This window comes from Eptatretus burgeri, chromosome 6 (assembly GCF_056783735.1).
Source record: "Eptatretus burgeri isolate ZD-2024b chromosome 6, Ebu_testis_v1, whole genome shotgun sequence".
In the NCBI taxonomy this organism is placed as follows: domain Eukaryota; kingdom Metazoa; phylum Chordata; class Myxini; order Myxiniformes; family Myxinidae; genus Eptatretus; species Eptatretus burgeri.
In genome coordinates, this window is record NC_140966.1 from 50,839,564 (window position 1) to 50,861,063 (window position 21,500).

The following is a 21,500-nucleotide window of genomic DNA, read 5'->3' on the forward strand; positions in this document are numbered from 1 at the left end:
CTGGAGGAGAGGTTCAACTGGTGCCTCTTCTTCTTCCGACTCCTCTTGGGGTTCCTCTTCCTCTCCAGTCGACAGCTGTTCTTCTCTGAGCAGTTCTTCAGCCAGGTCTCTTTCTTCTTGATCAACTCAGGCCTGGAGAGCATCAAGAGCTGATGTGCCAGGGGCGAGGTTGAGGCCCGTGATGGCAGACCTGCGCACCTCCTCCTTGGAGAGCCCATTTTAGTCTTCTTCATTATCAGACTTGGGAGGACCCAGACAACATGATGGTGTCCTTGGTGACCTTCTCCCAGGTTGGCCCTGCAAACTCCATCGTCTTCTTAACGTCCATGGCCTTGAGGAAGACGGTCATCTCTTTCTGCTACCTGGCCATAGCTTCGCATAATTGATCTTTGTAGAATAGCTTGAAACAGTTGATGACCCCCTGCTCCAAAGGCTGGATCTTGCTGGTGGTGTTCTTGGGCATAAAGGAAGGGAAGATCTTCCCATCTTTGGACTTTAAGATGTCTCCTGATGGATGAGATGGGGCGTTGTCAATGAGGAGGATAGCTTTCTCTTCTTGCCCAAGCTTACTCAGGTGCTTCCGCACAGCAGGGCAGAACCTCTGGAAGAACCAGTCCTTGAAACAGGCTCATGTCATCCAAGCCTTCCTGGTGTTGGTGTAAATGCAGGGAAGGAGGGATCTGTTGAAATGGTGTCGACACCTGGGGTTTAGTGACTTCCCTATGACCAACGGGGTCATCTTCAGAGACCCTGACCTGTTGGCACAGAGAAGGAGGCTGACTTTGTCCTTTGGCTTCTTGTGTCCAGTCTTTCTTGATGGGTTGTCATCCAGGTCCATAGTTCTGTCTGGAGGGGTCTTGTAGTACAGACCAGTTTCATCTGCATTGAAAACCTGGTCTTCTGTGAAGTTGTTGTCTTCAATTAGTTCATTGAAGACAGAGAGGTAGTTCTTGGCAGATTCAAGGTCTGCAGACTTGGCCTCTCCATGTTGTTGGTTCATGTGGACCCCATGTCGATCCTGCCAGCGTTGCAGCCACCCCCTGGTTAAGCTGTAGTCAGCATATTCACCTCTCTCTTCCTTGTGAAGATCCGTGTTGATCTTCTTGGCCTGATGGAGGATGGTGCCTGAGATGGATATGTCAAGCTCTCTAGACTTGCAGAACCAATTGAATAGTTCCTGGTCCAACTCCTGATCCCTCCCAAGCTTGACCCTCTTCCTCTTCATCCCTTCATTGGAGTTGACAGTGACGATGAAGCTCTTGATGTTCTCTTCATCCTTCAACCATCCTCTTAGAGTTGAACCGGCGATGCCTGTATCCTTGCTGATGGTCGCTTGAGTTTCACCATTCCGTATCCGTTTAAATATGTGTAGCTTCTCCTCTATGGAATAACACTTCCGCTTCGGCAATGGCGGCGCTGAACTGAACAGAGTAAAGAAAACTAACAAATTTGAAGATTTCTCGGCTGGTAGGTGATGAAGATGTCGAAGAACTGGTACAGGAGATGTAACGGGAGCTTAGATTTAAGTTGTTGGCAACCCTTCCGAAAGGATGTGGGCGGTAGGGCACGCGAACATTAGTTAATCTTGTACAGTACAGTACTGTACTTACGTTGTGTACTGTGTTAGAAGGGAACATAAACGTGAGTTACAGGAGATACGGATGCTATGATGATTTGAATTGAATTGATTTTGTTCATCTCAGCTTCGCCATTTATATGGGAAAGGTGCGAGAAGATGAGAGCTCGTGAGTATTTTCACACCACATGTCAACTCAACACAGGGCGATGACAGCTTGAATTTTTTTCGCCACTTAGCGCTATTTTGGACTAACTTTGTCTCTATTGTCTCACTTTTTTGCCTTTAAACATGAAATAATAGTATTTTTTGGGGTCCAAGGTGTATGAGCGTTATATCAGTACAAGCGCTATAACGCTTAGCGTTATATCGATTTTCCACTGTATTGTTTTAATTTTCTAACAAATTAATGCAGAATTATTATTATTAATGAGCCTCGAGAGAGTGTTCACCTCTGAAAAGCTTGGTTTGACTGTCGAAGCTGTAAACGACAATAAAACCTCAATTCGAAGGAAGGAGTACAGGAGGCTATCGTGGTGGGGGATTGGGGGAGTTTGTGGGAGGGATGGGGCGGGGGTGGTGGGGAAAGACACTCAGACCGCTCACATGACTACAAATGTTGAGAATTGTTGCACTAAATCACTGTTTTGAAAAACTATGAGGAATGGAGAAATAATACGTTTAAGTATGATATATAAATGCACAAAGACATTGTAAACTCACACGAAAGAACTCTTTGGTGGATCCAGAATCGATTGTTCCATAAGCAATCTCTGTTTGCTTTGACAGGTCCTCGGCATTTTCTATTGGTGAGACCATGCGTTCGACAGTAAGGAATGCAGCCAAATTGGCCGTGTAAGATGAGATGATGATTAATGTGAAGAACCACCAAACACCGCCCACAATCCGTCCTGGCACAGACCTGAATCAGATATAAAGAGAACAGCAGAAAGCTGTGAAGAGAACCCTGAGGATAACATGAAAAAAACAGGCATTTATTGATTTCACCGAAATAGCGTGGATTACAAAGGCATCAGGAGACTTCAGTGTACTCCATCAATTACAAAAATATGAGGCAACATCATATAAATTTATTGGGAGGGGGGGAAACATCTAAATTTGAGGTTGTTATTTCATAAGGCCAAACAGCAGAAGGATGAATAAAAGATGAAAAATTGAAATCGTAACAATGGACAAAATGAAGTTTGATGTTGGTGAGTATGACCAATTTAAACAACACAGTATGTGTAAGATAGGCAGTTGTGAAGTTTGAAGCTGTATATGTAGAATTAAAAAGTAACATTTTTGGTCGCAGTTGAATATATTAAGAAATAATTCATTAAGTGAAATTAAATAATTACGATGACAGTGCTCGGCAGCATTAAACATGTCATTTCATATTTTTCTCTTTTTTTTTTTTTGTCTTGAAATTGTTCAATACTGTATCTTCTCTCGGTCCATATGTCCTTCTCTTCCCTTCAGAAGGAGTGAGGTCTTATGGTACCAATCTTCTGCCCTGCCTTGAGCATGATACTCCTCCACTTCATTCTGTCCTCAGCCAACTTTATCCACTCTCCAAACAACCCCATCGTATAGATATCCCTCCTCACATTATCTTCCCATCTCAACTGCAGTCTACCTGTTTTCCTTCCAGCTCACTCCCTCAAACTATCCACTCTCTATGCCATTCTCTCTTCCCTCAGCCACACCATGTGACCAGCCCACTTCAGCCGGCTTTTTCCAATCTCTCCGTCAAGCTCATCTGCACACCAATCTCCTCCCTCAGTTCATCCATCCTGCATCTATCCACCCTCTTCACTCATACAATCCTCCTGACCCAATTCCTCTGAAACCTCTTTTGTTGTCTCTCTGTCAATGCCATCATCTCCAAACTGTAAAGGTAGGCTGTCTTTATGCAAAGCATGAGAACTTTCCCTTTAAATTTATTTTATATTTTGCTTAATATGTGAATGTGGGAAAAATACACACCCAGAACAGGGATCAAACTCCTGCATCTGCCACAATACCTAGATTGTCCGCATACAGAATCCTCCCCAGAATACCTTTCTTGTTTACCCTCCTGTTTGTTAGCACCATCACCATGATAAACATGAGTGGGCTGCGAGAGCTTCTCTGCATCAGACCTCTTCCAAATGGCATTCTTTTCACCAACTACCTTTGCTACTTCCTAAGTCCAGCATACCTGATTTATATTTCTATACGATGTATTCTTTCCTGATGTTCTTCCACATAAAACTTCTGAAATTCCTCTAAATACCTCTTCATACTTCTACTCCTCCAAACCTTCGGCTTCTTTAAGAAGTTCCTCATACTTGGCTCTCAGCCTCTCCTTGTACTCCACAGCGACGTTGTCCCTGCACTTCTCCCATCTTATCATATTCCTACCCCTGCTCTTAACTGTCCATTTTTCATGCGTACAACAAACACCACAGGTTTGTGCTGGGTGGTGACCATCTTACAGTCCTTGATCCTCCATAGCTGTTGCTTCTTCACGACCAACAAATCCAACTCCATTCTATGCTGTCCACTCATCTCCATACTTTATACATCTACATACTTTTACATGAATTACAAACATGAGATGACAGTGTCATAGGTTATGTGAGATGAGACAACCGCATACTTTTACATTAATTACAAATAAATCAGCAGACAATGGACAAATCAACATAGTTCATTGGGTTTGAACTTGGCTATTACCATCACGAGGTAAGTCTCGGAAAAAATCACCCAAACCAACTCACAAGATCTCGATGCAGCTCCAATCGTTATTCGTTTACCAACATGTTAACATATTGAGCAATGTTTCGAAAAATATATATTTGAGATCAAATGGCCCTGAGCACATTTTTTGAGAAAGAGAGAGGAAGGTTGTTCAAATAAGTGTGGGCAGGAAACTGTTAATTCCTACTTCTTGCCCATTCCCAAACCTCATGAGTTATTGTTAGCGAATGCATATTGCACTCGATTCAGCTCGCTAGTTGCATCATTTTCTAATTCCTTCCCGAATGCAAATTTTTTCAGGATGCCGGTGACAACTCGCCGACTCTTTGCGAAAGACATAGTGGGATACTTAACGTCCAGCAACGTTGAGTGTTGGCAGATGGTCTGGTCCTCCAGATTAATGTCCTTAGATGTACAGAGCACACATTGATGTGAAACATGCATGTGAAACACCAGGATGACAGCTTATAACTGTGTTGATATTTGAACGCAGGGTAGACAGTTTAAAGATGAGTGTGCATACCTCGAGAGTTTAGACTGTCCTACTCGCCCAACCTCTTCAGCCATTCTTTTAAAATCTCTGTCCTTTAACTCTGTCTTCTCATAATTATTTCATGCATTCCTTTGTGTTTGACCTTTTGAATTTAAAACCAATAAGAAAGGGTATGATTTACCAAATATAAATTTTTCGTATTCCCGTGCATAACATGGAGCTATATACTGTATGTGTTGAGGTTTCGAGGAATGGCATGGGGCATATGCCTTTAAAATGATAAAGGTGAAGCTAGTAGATGCAAAAGATTCAGAAACAAAAATGCAATCCGAGTATGAAAATGTGCAACAGCACAGCCAAGATTTTGGCCTGAAAAAGAAGAAAATCCAAAGGGATTGATGGTTTGTCAGAGCGATGCAAAAAAGATTAGAGGAGGGCTTACAGCTACAGATTTGGTAATGTTGATAAAAAGTTATAGAAGATGTGTAGAAATGGACATGTAAAGCGGATGAAAAACAAAATGCTTTTTTGCAATTAAAAAAATATTTCATTGCAATATTAAGAGGGTGAAAAATGTAGGTGGTTGAGTCATAGGGACAGAGAAGGAACACGAAAGACAAATACAGGAATGAATAGAGCAACATGGACTCCTGTGTTTGCCTTGCTGGTGAGCACTCCATGCTGTGAATTATAAGTGCAATACATGTATACCTCTTGCAATCGTTTAGTTTGTGTTTCTTTTGTGATGTTAAAGTGGTCAAATAATTACAAGACCTAGAAGTAAAAAGGTTAATCAGCATTTCCCAGGAACCTCACCGGTGTTAGTACTCACAAGATTATTCCAAAGGTGTGAAATTTGGGTGCATATTTTTAGAATGTTATTTCATCCCTTGTTATCTCCTTCACCAAGAGCCAGATTTAGACTCCCTGCTTTATCGCAACATTACCATCCAGTATGAGCGTTCCTTTAAATACATTTGCTATCCTTTTCACCTCCACAAAATGTTCCTTGGCCGTTAAATGTATTCCTTGCTTATTCACCTTGTGCTGTTAAACTTCAAAGTCAAATTGAATGTTTGGGGAATTAAAGCTCCCATAAAGAACAGAAACCAATATGTTAACGTGACCCAAGTTAGAGGCTGGCATAGCTCATCAACCTCAAAAAGGTAATTAATGCTCATATAAGGTGTGAATTTGAACCAGAGCTTTCTTAAACTGAAAGAACAAACATATATCGGTAACTCGTATGGAAGAAATATTTAAGAAAAAAAAAAGAATTGTTTTCTAAATTTTTCAAACAAAACATTCTGCTCTTCCTTTACATTACCTGGCATCTCTTTTCACCTACTCTAGCAAAACCTACACGTAAGGATTCATTCCTCTAAATTATTAGCTCACCTGGAACATAATTCCGGGGAGCTTATGGGATGGCACGTCGTCCGTCAGTCAGTCTGTCCATCTGTCCATCCTTCTGTCCATAAATACTTGCAACTTCTTCTCTGAAACTACAAATACAATTTCCATGAAACTTGACCACAACCTTCATCACCCTGTATGTACCAAAGTTTGTTCATGGCATTAAAATAATCGGGCACGAAGGGGGTCTATGGGCTATGGGGGTTGCCCCCCAAAATAGTTATTTGCTTTCTTCTCAGTAACTACACATGCGATTCTGATTAAACTTGACCACAACCTTCATCACCCATGACGTAACAAAGTTTGTTCATGGCATTAAAAAAAGAGTCAGGGTCTTAGGGGGTGTAAGGGGGAGTTGCCCCCCAAAATATGTATTTACTTTCTTCTCCAAAACTACACACACAATTTCGATGAAACTTCACCACAACCTTCATTACCCGTGATGTACCAAAGTTTGTTCACACCATTAAAAACATCGGGGTCTCATGGGGTGTAATGGGGGTTGCCACCGCCTACCCACTTTAAATATGTATTTGCTTTCTTCTCTGAAACTACACACTATTTCAATGAAACTTGACCACAACCTTCATCACCCATGATGTATGAAAGTTTGTTCACGCTATTTCAAAAAATCGGGGTCTAAGGGGATTTACGGGCAGGGGTGGTTTGCACCCCCCCCACCCCAAAAAAAAGGTATTGGCTACAGCATTGGTCCATTGGTACATTTTTATGATTCTGTCCCATGTTGACTTCCACCTCAATATCATTATTCTACGAGGTGAGCACCCAGGGGTATTGCCCTTATGTTTAAATTGACTACATTCAAGGGAACAGCTTTCACATGAGGGGATATGTATGCACTCTGGTAGGTATGAAGGAAATCTAGGCAAGGGAAAGGAGAGGAGATTGAATGAAAAGGAGGGTATAAGAAGTTTGTAGAATGGAAGGAAAAAGTGAGAAGGCATTTTTAAAGACGATTGGAACAAATGAAGGGAAACATGGGGATGGTCCATCAAATGCCATCATTTTTGAATAAATAACAGGTACTTGCCCCCTCTGACTAAACTGTCTTCCTCTTGACATACAAAATATATCTGCATTTTCTTGTACAACAATCTCTCCAATATCTCCAGGATACCTTCCACATACTGAACTTTATAACAGCTAATTTACTACAAATTGAACGACTAATGAAGCTTTCACAAAATCCTGCAGTACCCTTCCTGGCACCACAGCCGACTGCTCATGAGAAGGCCAAATGCCCCAATATTGTGTTTACTTCCAAATGTTGTGTCCACAAACCCTCACTCTCTGTACCCTCCTGACCCAGTCACATCCAACTGCTCCTGCGCTCAGTGTCTTTCGCAACTGAGTAGGTGGAGAAGTTTCTGCAATTCTGCAAACCTTGACTCTGATTCTGCATCTGGACTGGATGCCATCGAATCAAGTGTCCTAAAAACCTGCTCTGCTGCTCTTACACATCTTCTTTCTGTTCTGTTCGCCATATAATTTACCCTAGGTCATCTTCAGCTGCTTGTAAGCCAGCCAACATGATCACATTATACAGGGTATTTATAAAGGCAGTATCTATTTCAGTGAATTAATGATTTTTTTATTGATATTTGTTGCAAAACCCCATGAAGATGAATGTGCAAGAGCATGTGATGGTGGTAACACTATATACTAAAGGAAACAAATGCAAAGACATCAGAGAGAAGTTGAAAGAAAATTTTACAAGCCAGTCCGACATTATTGCATTATGTTTGAATTTTACTCACGTAACCCCTTTTCACTGAAATAGACACTTACTTCATAAACACCCTGTATAAGCAAGGTGCAAAACTGATTTCCTCAACTACAGACCGACCAGTTTTATTTCAATCAGCAAGGTCATGGAATCCATCATTGCAGTTGACATCAAAGACTTCCTTTTCTCCAAATGCCTCTCCAACTTTTCTCCAAAGGTAAGAAGTGTTAAGGTATTACTGGTGTGAGTGGGGGGTGAGGGGAGGGTGTGCGTGCTCTCTGTTGGTATATAGTGTAGCTGTTTTCTGTTGGTGTGTGTGTTTGTGTGAGTGAGTGTTATGTTCTTTCTATCCTCCATCTCTCTCTCTCTGTCTGTTCTCCATCTCTCTTTCTTTCTTTTTCTTTGTCAATGGAACGATGACTCTTGCAAGTAGTTTTTGTGAGGTTCACTTGGCTGCACATGGATGGGTTTGAGGGTAGAGGAGAAGCAGCCGAAACCTGAATCCTATCCAGGTTCCTCCTGATGACTCCACTCGAGTGCTGTATTTGTTCGGTTATTTGATCATCTCAGATCAACAACTATGTCAGTGGTCTCTCTGTCTTCTACCGCCTCCTCTAGTCTTGCACCCTCTGCTTTTTCCGTGATCTGTACACATCTTCACCAGGTTTCTACAGTATGCGTGCAATCTGCCAGAAAAAACCTGCTACTGGTGAAATTCCCAAAAGCCAGAATCATGGCTCACTTCCATTCATTCGTTCCTCCTTTTTCCCACTTTGCTGCAAACTTCCACATTCTCTTCAATCTCAAGCTTCCCTCCAGGTTTTCAACACAGCTGTACTCAAACACCTCAGATCATCCCCCATCCAAAAGCATAATCTCTTCCACCCCCATTAACCCTCCCAAAGCCCACCTCAATCCAAGTTTCCAGTTTTTCCTTCCTGAGTGTTTGGGGCTGTAACCATCTTATCCACCCACTGTGTCCTCCATGAGCCCTCATTCTTCCATACATCCATTACTTATCAAAGTCTCCTATTTTTTGGCCCTTATCTCTGCTGTTGATACATATGTTTTCCTCCTCTCTTTCTACTGTTCCTTTTTTGCATGCACAATCATGGCTCGTGGAAGCACGAGAACAGTTAAAGGATCAGGACACAGCAGAACGCAAGGAACAGAAGAGAGAGGGGAGGGACACAAACAGCAGGGTTGTAGGACAAAACAAAGGGAGACATGGACAAACAATGGGTTTAGGGAGGAATGAGGGATAGGGGAGGATACATGAGGTGGACATGATGGAAAAAGAAGCAAACTCTCTGGAAGGAAAAACTGGAAATTTGGAAGGAGGCGGAGATGAGCAGCGATTCTGGATTTTGGAGTTGGTGGAGGGGCAAGGCACGGAAAGAGCAGAGGTGCAAGAGCAGAAAGGAGATGGTAGAAGACAGAGAGGCCACCGACCTGTCTGCGATGGGAAAATGATAGGCCCATCAACTCAACTTCATCACGGGAGATTTCAATCATCCTGAAGGATTTTGTTTCCATGATGCCAAGCTGAGCAAGGTGTGAGGCAGGGGTACCAATCCCGAGAGGAGAGTAGAAATCCATCAAGCTGCAGATGAAGGCCTTGTAGGTGGATCGGGGTTTAGGTGTGCCAAGGAATGAGTTTGTGCGATGCAGGATGCCAAGTCGGTGACTGACTTTGGAGGAAAACTTTGAAATGTGGTTTGCCCACGAAAGATCATGAGACCCAGGAGTTTGAATGACTGAACTTCCTCAAGAGGATTGTTAAGAAAGTAGATGGGAGGGCTTGTCATATGGTCCTTTTGGAAAGAAAGAGAGAGAGAGAGAGAGAGAGAGAGAGAGAGAGAGAGAGAGAGAGAGAGAGAGAGAGAGAGAGGGAGAGAGAGAGAGAGAGAGAGAGAGAGAGAGAGAGAGACCAAGAGGGAGAGAGAGAGAGGGACCGAGAGAGAGAGGGACCGAGAGAGAGAGAGGGACCGAGAGAGACAGAGACAGAGACAGAGAGAGACAGAGACAGAGAGAGACAGAGACAGAGAGAGACAGAGACAGAGACAGAGATTGAGAGTTACAGATGAAACACATTCCAAGTGTTTGACCAGCTTGTCATTTCGTCAAGTTCTGAAGGGAGAGGCTACTGCCTGTCTATCTGAAGGATGAGGAATATCATGGAAGAGGATGGAGTCATCAGCGAATGGATGAAAGGGAATTTCAGTGTCAGAGAGATCGCTGATAAAGATTAAGAATAGGACTGGGCTTAGAAAAATGCCTTGGGGGACTCCAGCCTTAACATGGAGAGGAGACGAAAATATTCCATTGAGAGGCATACATTGGCTACAAGAGTGGCGGAATTCAAAAACCCAAGAGTGGTGCTCGCCTATGATGCCATAAGCAGAGAATTTGGAGAGAAATGCGGGATACCAGACTCTATCGAAAGCTCGAGATATGTCGAGAGAGAAGGTCCTGATCTCATGTCTCACATTGAGGACCTCCATCCATTGTTGGGAGAATATGAGCAACATGTCCAATGTGGAGTGACATGATCTGAGATGAGGCCGTTGGAGAAAAGTAAGGACTTCATATGAACTGTGAACATGGATTCCATGACTTTGGTGATGATAGAAAGAAACTAATAAACGAGTCAAGGGTTTCCAGAAACTTCTCCACCTTCTCAGGTGCAAAAGACAGACAGTCCAAGAGCAGTTGGGTATGGGAAGACTGACTGACTGAAAACATGACTGAGAAGAAGAGAGAGAGAGGTTGGGAACACAAGATTTAAAGCAAGCACAGAATTGAGGCATTCGGCCTTCTCACAAATAGAGTGGGCTGTGGTGGCATTTGAAGAGAGGAAAGGGATGGAGGGGGAGTATACTCTGGAAACAAACCTAACAAGTCACCACCTGGTTTTAGAGGAGGAAGACAAGTTTGAAAGTTCAATGTTGAGGTTGGACAGATGTTGTTTTCTGGCTCCATTGAGAGTGGATACAGAATTGTTGCAGGCTTTGTTTAATGAGTTGAGATTGCCCTTGGTTGGGTTTGCTTTCAAGGAAGTGAAGGCTATTTGTTTCAGAGCAACTGCTTCACCACAGGAATCAATGTACTATGGGTGGGAAGAAGGGTAGAATAATTGACAATTAAATGTGATGAATCTGTACATGAGGGAGAGCAGGTTTCTGTGGAACAATTCCCAGGCTGAGTTAAGATCAGGGGCAGTAGATATGGGAGACCAGTCCTGAAGAGGGACGGCTCCTTGCAGTCCCTGCTAATCTGCTTGAGTGAACTGCCAGTCTCGCTGGCAGTGAGGCAGCTCTCTGAGAATTGACTTTCACAAGCATATGATCAGAAGAACCAGAATAAGAGCAGAAGACATTTGCGGGAAAGTTAGTCCTCACCAAGTCCAGAAGGGAGGATTTTCCATTTGGAGAAATCCAGGACGGAACGTTCACCGATTGAGTCAGTCCCATAGTCACAGATCTATGACATCATGATCCATTCTATGTTCTTGCTCGGACAAGAGCTTCGCCAATGTATACCAAAAAACACTTGGCAGCTATAAAACTGTCCATTATTCTTGTTTTTGGAACACTTTGATTTTGAAATTCCCCCCCCCCCAAGCCTGTCCCCCGTGTGGCATATTTTGTAAAAGGATTGATCACCAAGAGCAATCGTTCATTCTAAAAGGGTATGTTCTTGTAAAACTGTCATAAATAAAAAAATGATCAGTAAAAGTGTTTTTAAAAGAAGAAGAAAAAAGCTTTGCTCTTGTCAGTTATTGACTTCATGTCAGACCACCTTTTCATCCAGTACAAAACCTTCCTGTGTAAGTTAGTCCAAAAGGTTTTGGTATCAAGATGACATCATACCAGGCTACAACTTTACTCAAAAACTTTCAGCATACTCTAGATACTTGTTGAATGTTCTTTGCATACTTCCAAGTTATCACACTGAATACTATAAATAACATCTTCTGCTTCAAACCATAAAAAAGCAAATCGAGTTAATTTCAAGACAAATTGAGCAAATGGGCAAGCAGTGGGGGGAACAGGATCTAATGCAGTACAAGAATTGTTTTGATACAGGAAAGGAGGGTGGTGGAAGTATTACAAGAATAATCTTTGCATTATCTGCATTCAAACTGAGGGACTTGTAGGAAGAACAGCAGATTGTATGCATGTGCATGATTTTAAGAGAAAACAGGTAATACGCAGGCCATTTGAGTATTTGCTGAGTATCCGTAAGCAATGAGTCTTGATTACCTTGCACACAAAAAACGACCGTACGACCTACGTCCAGTTCACCCTCGTATGCTGTCCCAGCTGAACTCCAAAGTGATCTCGCAGGTGAAAACAAGACAAACAAACAGATAATTTAATCTGCCGATGACATTGGTTGTATTATGCTGAAGGGTGTGTTATGATCGACATCACCCAGGTCGTCGCACAACTACCAAGAACACACATACAGAGAAGAGCAACTTCTCTGGCATCTTTGAATATAGTTTTGCATACAGTTCCATATCTTTCAATAATGTTAGAAAATGGAAGCATTGAAATAACTTTAGCTCTGTTAAATATATAATACGTTTCATTATCCAACCACACTAACTAAGGCATTACTGTAATAGCTATTCGCTATTGTTTTGGTGGAAAAATTAATGGTTGAGTTCATACTTTCAATTCCTCTCCCTGTCTCCTTCCTTTTCCTACCTTAACTCATCTCCACTCTCAAACTGATTTCCCTTCTCTCACCACACCTCCCACACTTTCCCACCTTCCTTCATCTCTCTTACCATGACCTCGAAAATAACTCATCTAGATGTCCACTTGTGTGTTCAGTTTGGGTTTTCTAGATAAGACATGGCTGAGATGGTCAACAAAAATGTGCAAAGTGAAGGAAGTGCACACTGTAACTAATGATTTGGGAGGAGTATATTTCAGGGAGATGAAGAACAGGTACATGTTTGTCTGCTAAACGACTGAAGTGAAGGAAATCTGTGGAAAGGCTCTCAAGCCCTTCAAGGGAAAAAAAACTTTTAACCTTGTTTTTTTAGGTGACCTGACCTGAATATAAAAAGAGGGTCACACTTGCAGACTTGGCTGACATGATGGCCTAGACTCCTTGGGTCACATACATCGCTGTCTAGCCTGGTGGATGTTAAAGCTCCCATGGTGTCCTTCACTAAGAGTAGGTGAGTTATCGCTGGCACCATGACCAAATTCCTGCCCTCACCTACAGAGGGCATTGCATCAGCAGCACAGCCATGCCCTCAGCCATTGATGGACACGGCCTTGTGCTGCAAACAAAAGAAGAAAATTAAGTCAAATTGTGACAACTGTTTAAAAAGTTGCACATCATTTTGGATCACCTTGTGTATTTGTTCACAATCACATAAGTCTTCTTTTTATCCAGCTTTGCTGTTTTGTCAGCCCAGTAGATATGGCTCCTTGTGATGCTGATAAGTTTAAGAGATGGAACTTCTTCCAGTGGCTGACCATGGAAATACATGTGAGTTCGTTTGACTATCCTTCTAGAGCTACATGGTGAGACTGTGAGACTTTCCAGATTGCAAGACATGTTTTCAATTTATCAGACCAGCATCTAATCAATTGCAGAGCAGCAGGGAGTGGGGCTTTTGCTGTGCATCTGTCAGTGGGATGGAGTACTGTACGACAAAATGTCAGGTCGTCGGCAAAAAGGAAAGAGAGGGTTTTTCAGAACATCACACAGATCATTTATGTTGAAGTGGAACAAGACTAGGCCCAAGAACGTCTTGGGGCACTCAGTCTCTACTGGGACAGAAGATGAGAGGGCGCCACCGATAGCAATGCAGTGACTGCATGAGCATAGTCAGACATCGAGGAATTAACGCAGTCTTGTATACCAAGGCAGAGATCTTAGTAAGCACATCAGGATGCCAGACTGTTAAAATGTCCTGAGATAGTTTTCATTTTTAAATGAATTTTTTTTTTTAATTGTTGGAGAGAAAGTGGAAAAGTTTACTTTTATTTTTTTTTAAACAGTTTCAGGAATCAGACTCATGGTGGAGTTTACAGAAATCAGATGTGGATCAATGGCATGAGGAAATACTTTGAGAGGATGGAAAATCATGAGGAAGGATAAACCTGGGGATCCCAGAATCATGAGTCATGGGTTAAACTTGAAAATATAAAAAGGCCAACTTAGCAGATCTTCTAGTGATTATTGTGGAGGCGACCATCTTCTTCCTTTGTGGATTTATGAATGGCGGTGGAGCACAAGTGATGTTTCACTTATCTAATGATTAGCCTTTCCCTTATACTCAACTTTACACTCTTCCTAAACATCCTTCACATACATTTGTGGCCTGAAAAATTTTCCATCAACTCATTATACTTTTATTAATTGGGTGTGTGTGATTCTATTGTCCATTGCCTATGAGCAGTTACATCTTAAAACTTCAAGTTCATACTTGCGTTCCAAATAACATTCTATACCAAAAGACTCAACATTTTAATACGTACAATATGTTGTGAGCGCTCTCTAGATTTACACTTCATGATGCGAGCTAGAGCTTTGGTCCACAAATATCTATCTATCTCGAGCTCCAATTCCATGGAGAGTTGATCTATGGCTGAGCATGGGTAGTAGTGACCTTATGGGTTATCTCTTGTCAAAATCCCCAGTAAGTGGCTTCTAGGGACATTACAAGCATCAACCAATACCTGTGCTTCATGGCTTCTCAACCTTTGCAGATCCTAAATCAATTGGCCGAGATATCTGTAACCTGGCCGCCAAGATTAGAGTGATTGAGCTAAATTTAGGAAGGATGTAAGCAATACCTAGCAGGGATTTTTGGCTTTGCACTTGCTGGCCCATCTGTTACTTCACATTCTCCAAATGAAGTGAAGGATTAAATGTAATTTGATACAAATTATTTGTCATTTAACTTAAAGGCAAGTTAAATTAAATTATGAGGTTGGTTCAAATTTGTCCTCAACTTTTGTTCATAAAAGGCAAAATAATACATGTGAATTATTAATTTTTGAGAAAATTTGTCTTTATGGTGTTAGAAAAGTTACTCTGTCCCCAATAAGTCTCCCAGCCGCTTTGCAGACATGTGCTTCAACCATGTTTCCATCTCTCCCCCCCCCCCCCCATTCAATTTCCCTCTACCTTCCTCTCATTCTCCAAAGTAATCCCTAAAATTCTCCCCCTCGATTATCCTCAACCCTCTCCTCACTCCCCAACCAACTTACCTCCCCCACTTACCTTCAAAGCACTAAAGGAGTGCATGAAGTGTTGGCAAATGTGCCTTTGCAGAGTGAAAATTGAAGGCACTCTGTGGCTGAAGCATCAGACATGTGAGCCTTTGTTCTCACTTAAAATCTCGATTTGGTTGATGTGCTGCTATGTTTTTCACTATTTTTCAATCAATACATTATTTCAACCAATACTCATAATCACCTGATTTCTGATTTAATGCATTTGCTGAAAATAAAGGTGATGCCAATTGGAAAGTGGGATAACAATTAAGATGGTAGAACAGCAGATTATTATGAATTTCTTAAAAATATATAAACATCAAGCCTGTTTTAAATATCCAGACAACTGGCTGCACAGCTAAGTGATGTGATTCCTACCAAGGTTGTATACATTACCTCAGTTAAAACATAGGTCCAGGTCAAATTTGAACCACCAAATCTAGTAATAATAATAATCATCCGGTAGTCATTCTGTATCTAACAGCATGGTGCTGAAGTAGCACACTTACCTTTGAGCTGTCTCGTCTGCGTTTGATTCTCAGCCAAATTATAACCTGTTGGATTGGTGCTCCGCATGCATGACACTGTATCACAAAGTGTACCGTCCATCAGACAGACATTAAGCTGAAAGTACAATCTGGTAGCATTAAATGGTGGATGTTAAAGATCCAACAGTGTCAACAGGTGAGTTATTGCTGGCACTATTGTTTAGGAATGCAATGGTAAGTAACCCACTGTAGTCTTTGCCACAAGAATGCTGTTACAACAATAGCCTTCAGACAGACCACTGCAAGGGAGTTATTCTACGTGGCAGATCGATATATTTTGTGATTATAAGATTTTAATCTACCTTCGGTATCTGCAATATGGATTCTATTTTAGAGGGGTTAAGCCAGCTGTCACAACTGGCTTTGTTAACTTCTCCATGCCACGTCTATTGACATTAACAGTGGAGGTTTGGTGTTGGTGGTGGTGGTGGTCCATACTCTTGACAGAGCATCAGAAATCCCAAGACAAGTTGTGAATATTTCTGTGGCTATGAACAAACCCTGGACAGCTTGCCACTCCATCGGAAATTTTGGAGGCAACCACGGGAATCAAACCCACACCAATGAGAGCAATGCAAAACGTATTTATCCCTCAAGGTGCTGAAGGATGTTAGGGTTTTTTTGTTTTTTTGTATACCTTGTCGAGGCTCGTGTGAGAGCTAACACACAATGCACAGCAAGGGGGGGGGGCATGAGACAAGAGAGGCGGGAGTGGGAAGGACAAAACAGTGGGGAACAGAGGCATTAGGAGATCTGTGGAAGGGAGAGGGATCAGGTGGGGAACATGGGGAATAGAAGATGGACATTACAGGGACTTTCAGGAAGGAAAGCAGGGAATTTGAAGGAGGTGGGGTTGGGTGGATTATCGGGGGTAGAAAAGATCGAGGATTTGGATGGGGGATGATAAGAGGTGGTGGTGAACAGCTGTTTTGAAGGTCTGGAGGGAAGAGTAGGATTGAATAGAGTGAGGGAGTTTGTTCCAAAGGTGGGGAAAAAGAGGAATGAAAGAGTGAAGGTGAGCAGTGATTCGTGATTTTGGTCGTTTTACCAGAAGGGGGTTGTTGGCGGACCTTGAGGGCCCTGCGGAAATGTGGTGGGGACAAATCGCAGAGAGAGCAGGGGGGGAGGCTGGAGAGGAGATGGTAGAAGACAAAGACCACCGACTAGCCTGCGGTGGGAGAGTGAGAGGCCCAAAGACTCAGCCTCATCGTGGGAGATGCCAATGATCCGAAATGCCTTGGTTTCGACAGCGTGAAGCCGATAAAGGTGGGAGGCAGGAGCACCAGCCCAGAGGGGACAGCAGTACTCCATCAGGCTGCGGACGACGAAGGGTGCTATAAAATAGTCGGTTGGTAAAATTTTAACAATATCCCCCTTCCGTCACGTGGCGGGGGATAAAAATCGGTAATTTCCTGCGGTGTATGAAGCATGTGCTCCCAACGTATGACTTCCCAACAAGCATGAGAGCGAGTTGACAAGAAACAATTATGGTGTGAAAGTGACAGAGAGATATTTTGGAGTGCAAAACACATCTTTTCAGACAACAGTACCTGACTTTTCCTTAATCCCCAAATCTCGTCGAAAATTAGGGATCATTTCACAATAACATAGAACAGTCAATCACTTACTTGCCTTCAAGAGTTCAAGATCTCAAAGCATTTTGCTTTTCATTTATTACCCTCATCGAAGGAGAGGGTATTGCATTTGGGTTTGTTTGTTTGTCTGTCTTTGTTTGTCCGCACAGAACTTTCGTGTTTTTCTCCGCAACCGCATGTCAGATCGAGACGAAATTTTCACCATTGGTGCGACTACTCATGTAGAAAGTTTTAATGCTAATTATGACGTCATAGGTCACGTGGTGTGGCAGCCATGTTGGTAAAACGGAAAAAAACTGTGGACATCTGTATCTCTGAATACTTGGCACATGGCAAGTAATCCTCATGGGGAATGAGTGATTTTTTTTTATCATAGGTACCTTCATTATGACGTCATAATTGCACATGTAGAACGCTACATCCGATTAGTATGAAAAATTTTGAGGTTCATCTCAGGATAAAATGGTGCACAAAATATATTTTGATGACATCATCGGTCACGTGATTCGGCAACCATATTGTTTTTTAAAAAAATAAAAATAAAAACTTCAAAAATCTTCTTCTCTGAAATGGCTGAACAGGCCATCACTGCCAGTATTTATAAAGTGGCAGTTCTAATTATGTCTCTTATTAATTACGTAACACACCAATACACAAACGTCACACAAAATACACCGTACAAACCTACACAAACACCACACAACACACCATACAAAACAAGTCCTGGCGAGAGTCTGCAATCTCTAATTGCTCTTTTTATTGTTCACTTATGAGATGCAGAGATGTGATTGATGCTACTTATGACAGAACTTCATGGCCATCTCAAGTTGTTCTGAGATTATGATGATGGATATTCTCTTTTTTTACACTGTTGCCTTCCTCATGGGAATTCTTTTCCTGTGATTATATCTTGAAGGGAATTCCAGGATTTTTATCCCCTATAATGAAGGAGCAATGATGTAAATCCATGTCAGGATGGTTTGCAACGTGGATTGAAACTTTAAGATGGCGGGGCAATGAAATACCAGTCTTGTGTGTTTTGATGGCACAAGTCATCAGGCTGGGAGGGAAGCAGGGTAGCGAGTTGCTGCAGTGATTCCTATACATATGATGTCGTGCACACACAGCTACAGTAACAGAACACCGGTAAGAGAGTGATTTATGATTTGACATTTTGATGTTTCAATGAAGCGAGCAGCCCCGTCTTGGTTGAAGTTGGACTTCCTATGTGTTATTTTAGATGCTTCCAACCAAACATCTGATGAGAATGCCATCACACTCCTGTTTTGGCATTGTAAATACAGGAAAGGCTGTGAGAGATCAGGTTCTTCTTCTTTCTTTCGAGTGTAGCCTTATGGCTACTGGTTGCATCATTGGATAGGGATGCAGCTACACAGCTGATGCAGTGTCCCTATTACCGGTACACTGGTACTCATTTTGCCGACCTTGGAAGGATGACAGGCTGAATCAACCCCACCTGGCATTAATTCAGTGGCCAACGGGGCTCAAACTCAGGACCTAGGATCCCAAGTCAGCCAACCTAACCACGAAGCCAACACCAGACTTTGAGATCAGGCGAGGACCACATTGCAGTGTTCTCATCCTTGTATCTGCCTCATAGCCATAATGTTGATGTGCTGACCAGGTCATCTTCTGATCAATGGTTACATCCCAAAATGTAAACACTGATTGCCTCTGGGATTGTGGTGCAACTGATAGACCATGGTATCTGGCTGGGATCTTTCATGTGGGAGATATCTAACATTTCTCAAAGACAGATGTACCTTGCCAGTTTTCAACTTTACTCAAGGATATTTTTTTTCAAGGTATTACAGCAGACAGGCATGTGTTGCTACATTATCAGAGGTGTTATGATTTATGAATATGGCTGAACATTGAGGTCATCAACCAGCTTCACGCCTTACATTTTAAAGGAGATAAGGCCATATATGAGGCAACTGAAGATGGTTGAGCCAAAGACACTCCATTAAGGAACTCCTACTGTTATGTCAAAGGGTTATGAAGAATGTATTAAGACAACCATGTGCAACTTCCAATGTGTAAGGTATGACTCCAGCCATTGGAGGATTGTCATATTGATCATCCATTATGTTGGCTTCACCAATGCTCCTTGGCTTCACACTCAATCAAATGTTGGTTTGATGAGAAAGGCAGCAACTCTCATCTATTCTCTGGAACTTGGCTCTTGTTTGGACAAGGGCTGTGACAAAGGGATTTTGGTGGAACTTCAACTGAGCACTCACAATCAGCTGACTTGCTTTCAAATCTTGCAGGATTGCACTATACAACACCTATGATTTTGCTAATTATTGGAAGAATTCTGATTGGATGGTAATTGGCTGGGTGTGATTATATTTGTTCTTTCTGGACATACCTGACATTGTCCATATGGTTGGTTAAATGCCAATGTTGAAGGTGTAATGGAGCAATATGATTAGAGGGGTAGCCATCTCCTCAGCACAGATCTTCAGAACTATATACAATGTTTTAAAAGAAAGTAATAGTAGGAAATAAGACAGGTAAGAATACCAGGACATCCTAATACTGATAGCAAAAGTATTTGCAAGTGACTGCTTAACACAACTACTACTACTACTACTACTTCTTTATTGCTGCCAATTAGTCCCACCATGAAGATGGCCGGGTAGAGTTTTTCACCCAAGTCTTTCACGAACTAGCTGTCGAGGCCTGAGGTTCGACTGAGAGTGGCAATACCGTACTTTAGAATTTGGCCAGGGTGTCAGCAATAATTTGCCTACTCTTCATGAAAGACAATGAGGGGTTTTTAAGGTCCACAAACTAATTATAATAGATGGCACACCCGGCTTAACGTTCACCCGAGGGATGGTGCATACTGTGAGGCAATGGCCTTCCTGTGAGCACCAATCTGACAGTTAATAGTCAAATGGAATCATGCAAACCAGGCTACAGACAGCTTTATCAAATAGAACCCTGGCAAGACAGTCCAAGGTTAAGTGCGCTACCTCTGCACCATCCTGTTGGACAGCTACTCAACATGAGAGATTTATTATATCTATGAGACTTCCTCTATTCGTCTGAAAGGTTGAAAGATGCAGATTTCACCATAAACCCTTGACAAAGAGACAAAAGGCAGATTCCAGCTTTGTTATTTCTATGATACTTAATTTAATGTAAATGGTTTCAAAATACACATATGGTAATGAAAAAAATTATTTCATCGCGCATTTCTGAACATTATGAGGTCATCAAAAGAAGACTATAGTAAACTCCATATTCTTGTGAGAGTTTTAAAAAAGATGAGAAATTGAATACCTGCATGTTGCACCTTTCAGAAAACACATGATCAAAGCAAGATGTTTACAAAGAGCCAGTTATCGTTCATCATTGTACTTACCAAATGAGAGAGAATATAGAATTAACACTGCGAAAGAAAGTGAAATTTAAACAGTTGACTGTGGCTCAACTCCTGAGGGGTTGTTCAACTTCATGAGATCAAACATTGAAGTGCCTTTGCCTCAGAAACAGAACATCATATTCTAAAGTAGGCCGAAGAGGACCATTCTGGATCCAGTACGAGCAGCTGTACAGCCTGAAATCATCTTCTCGGACATGTACCTCTCTGCCAGTTGGCCTCAAAAGAAACTGTTTGAGCAACAAACCAAAAATGTTGCCGGAAATGGGCTCAGGAGCGTACTGATTGGACAGAAAGTAAACAGGACTTGGTGATATTTTCAGATGAGTTACGGTTCAACCTGTATGGCTTAGATAGGCAGCAGTTTCGTTGGTGACATGTTTGAGAATAATTCCACCCTGACTGCATGAGAAGTACTGCCTGACATCTGCAAGGCCAGATGGTGTGGGGATGCATTTTCAGCCATTGTTTGGGCTGCCTGTTTGACTTGATTCCAGTGCTGAGAAAGCTCAGCACTACATCCAAATCCTTGAAGAGCAGTTAAAGCCTTCTATCTGAGATGACTTCATTAGGGCTGAAAGCTGCATTTTCCAACACGATTCTGCTTCCTGCCACATGGCTAAATGAGTGCAATGATATTGATTCAACCTGTCAAAAGGTTTATGTCCAATCATACAATGTTTATTACAAATACTTGTCTTTTCAACTTTATTTA

The 21,500-nt window shown here is 42.1% G+C and overlaps 1 protein-coding gene across 3 annotated transcripts in view; it reads right to left on the reverse strand.

Moving 5' to 3' along the window:
* LOC147024758 (glutamate receptor 4-like) overlaps nucleotides 1-21,500 on the reverse strand; it is a 584,244-nt gene that overhangs the window by 182,522 nt on the left and 380,222 nt on the right. For all 3 annotated transcript variants that reach the window (XR_015059188.1, XM_085885009.1, XM_085885010.1), the window contains exon 12: nucleotides 2,300-2,498. Coding sequence is in view for 2 of the 3 variants with exons in the window: in XM_085885009.1 (XP_085741135.1) it covers nucleotides 2,300-2,498 (199 nt within the window). In the remaining variant the exon portion in view is untranslated. The remainder of the gene's footprint in view (nucleotides 1-2,299; nucleotides 2,499-21,500) is intronic.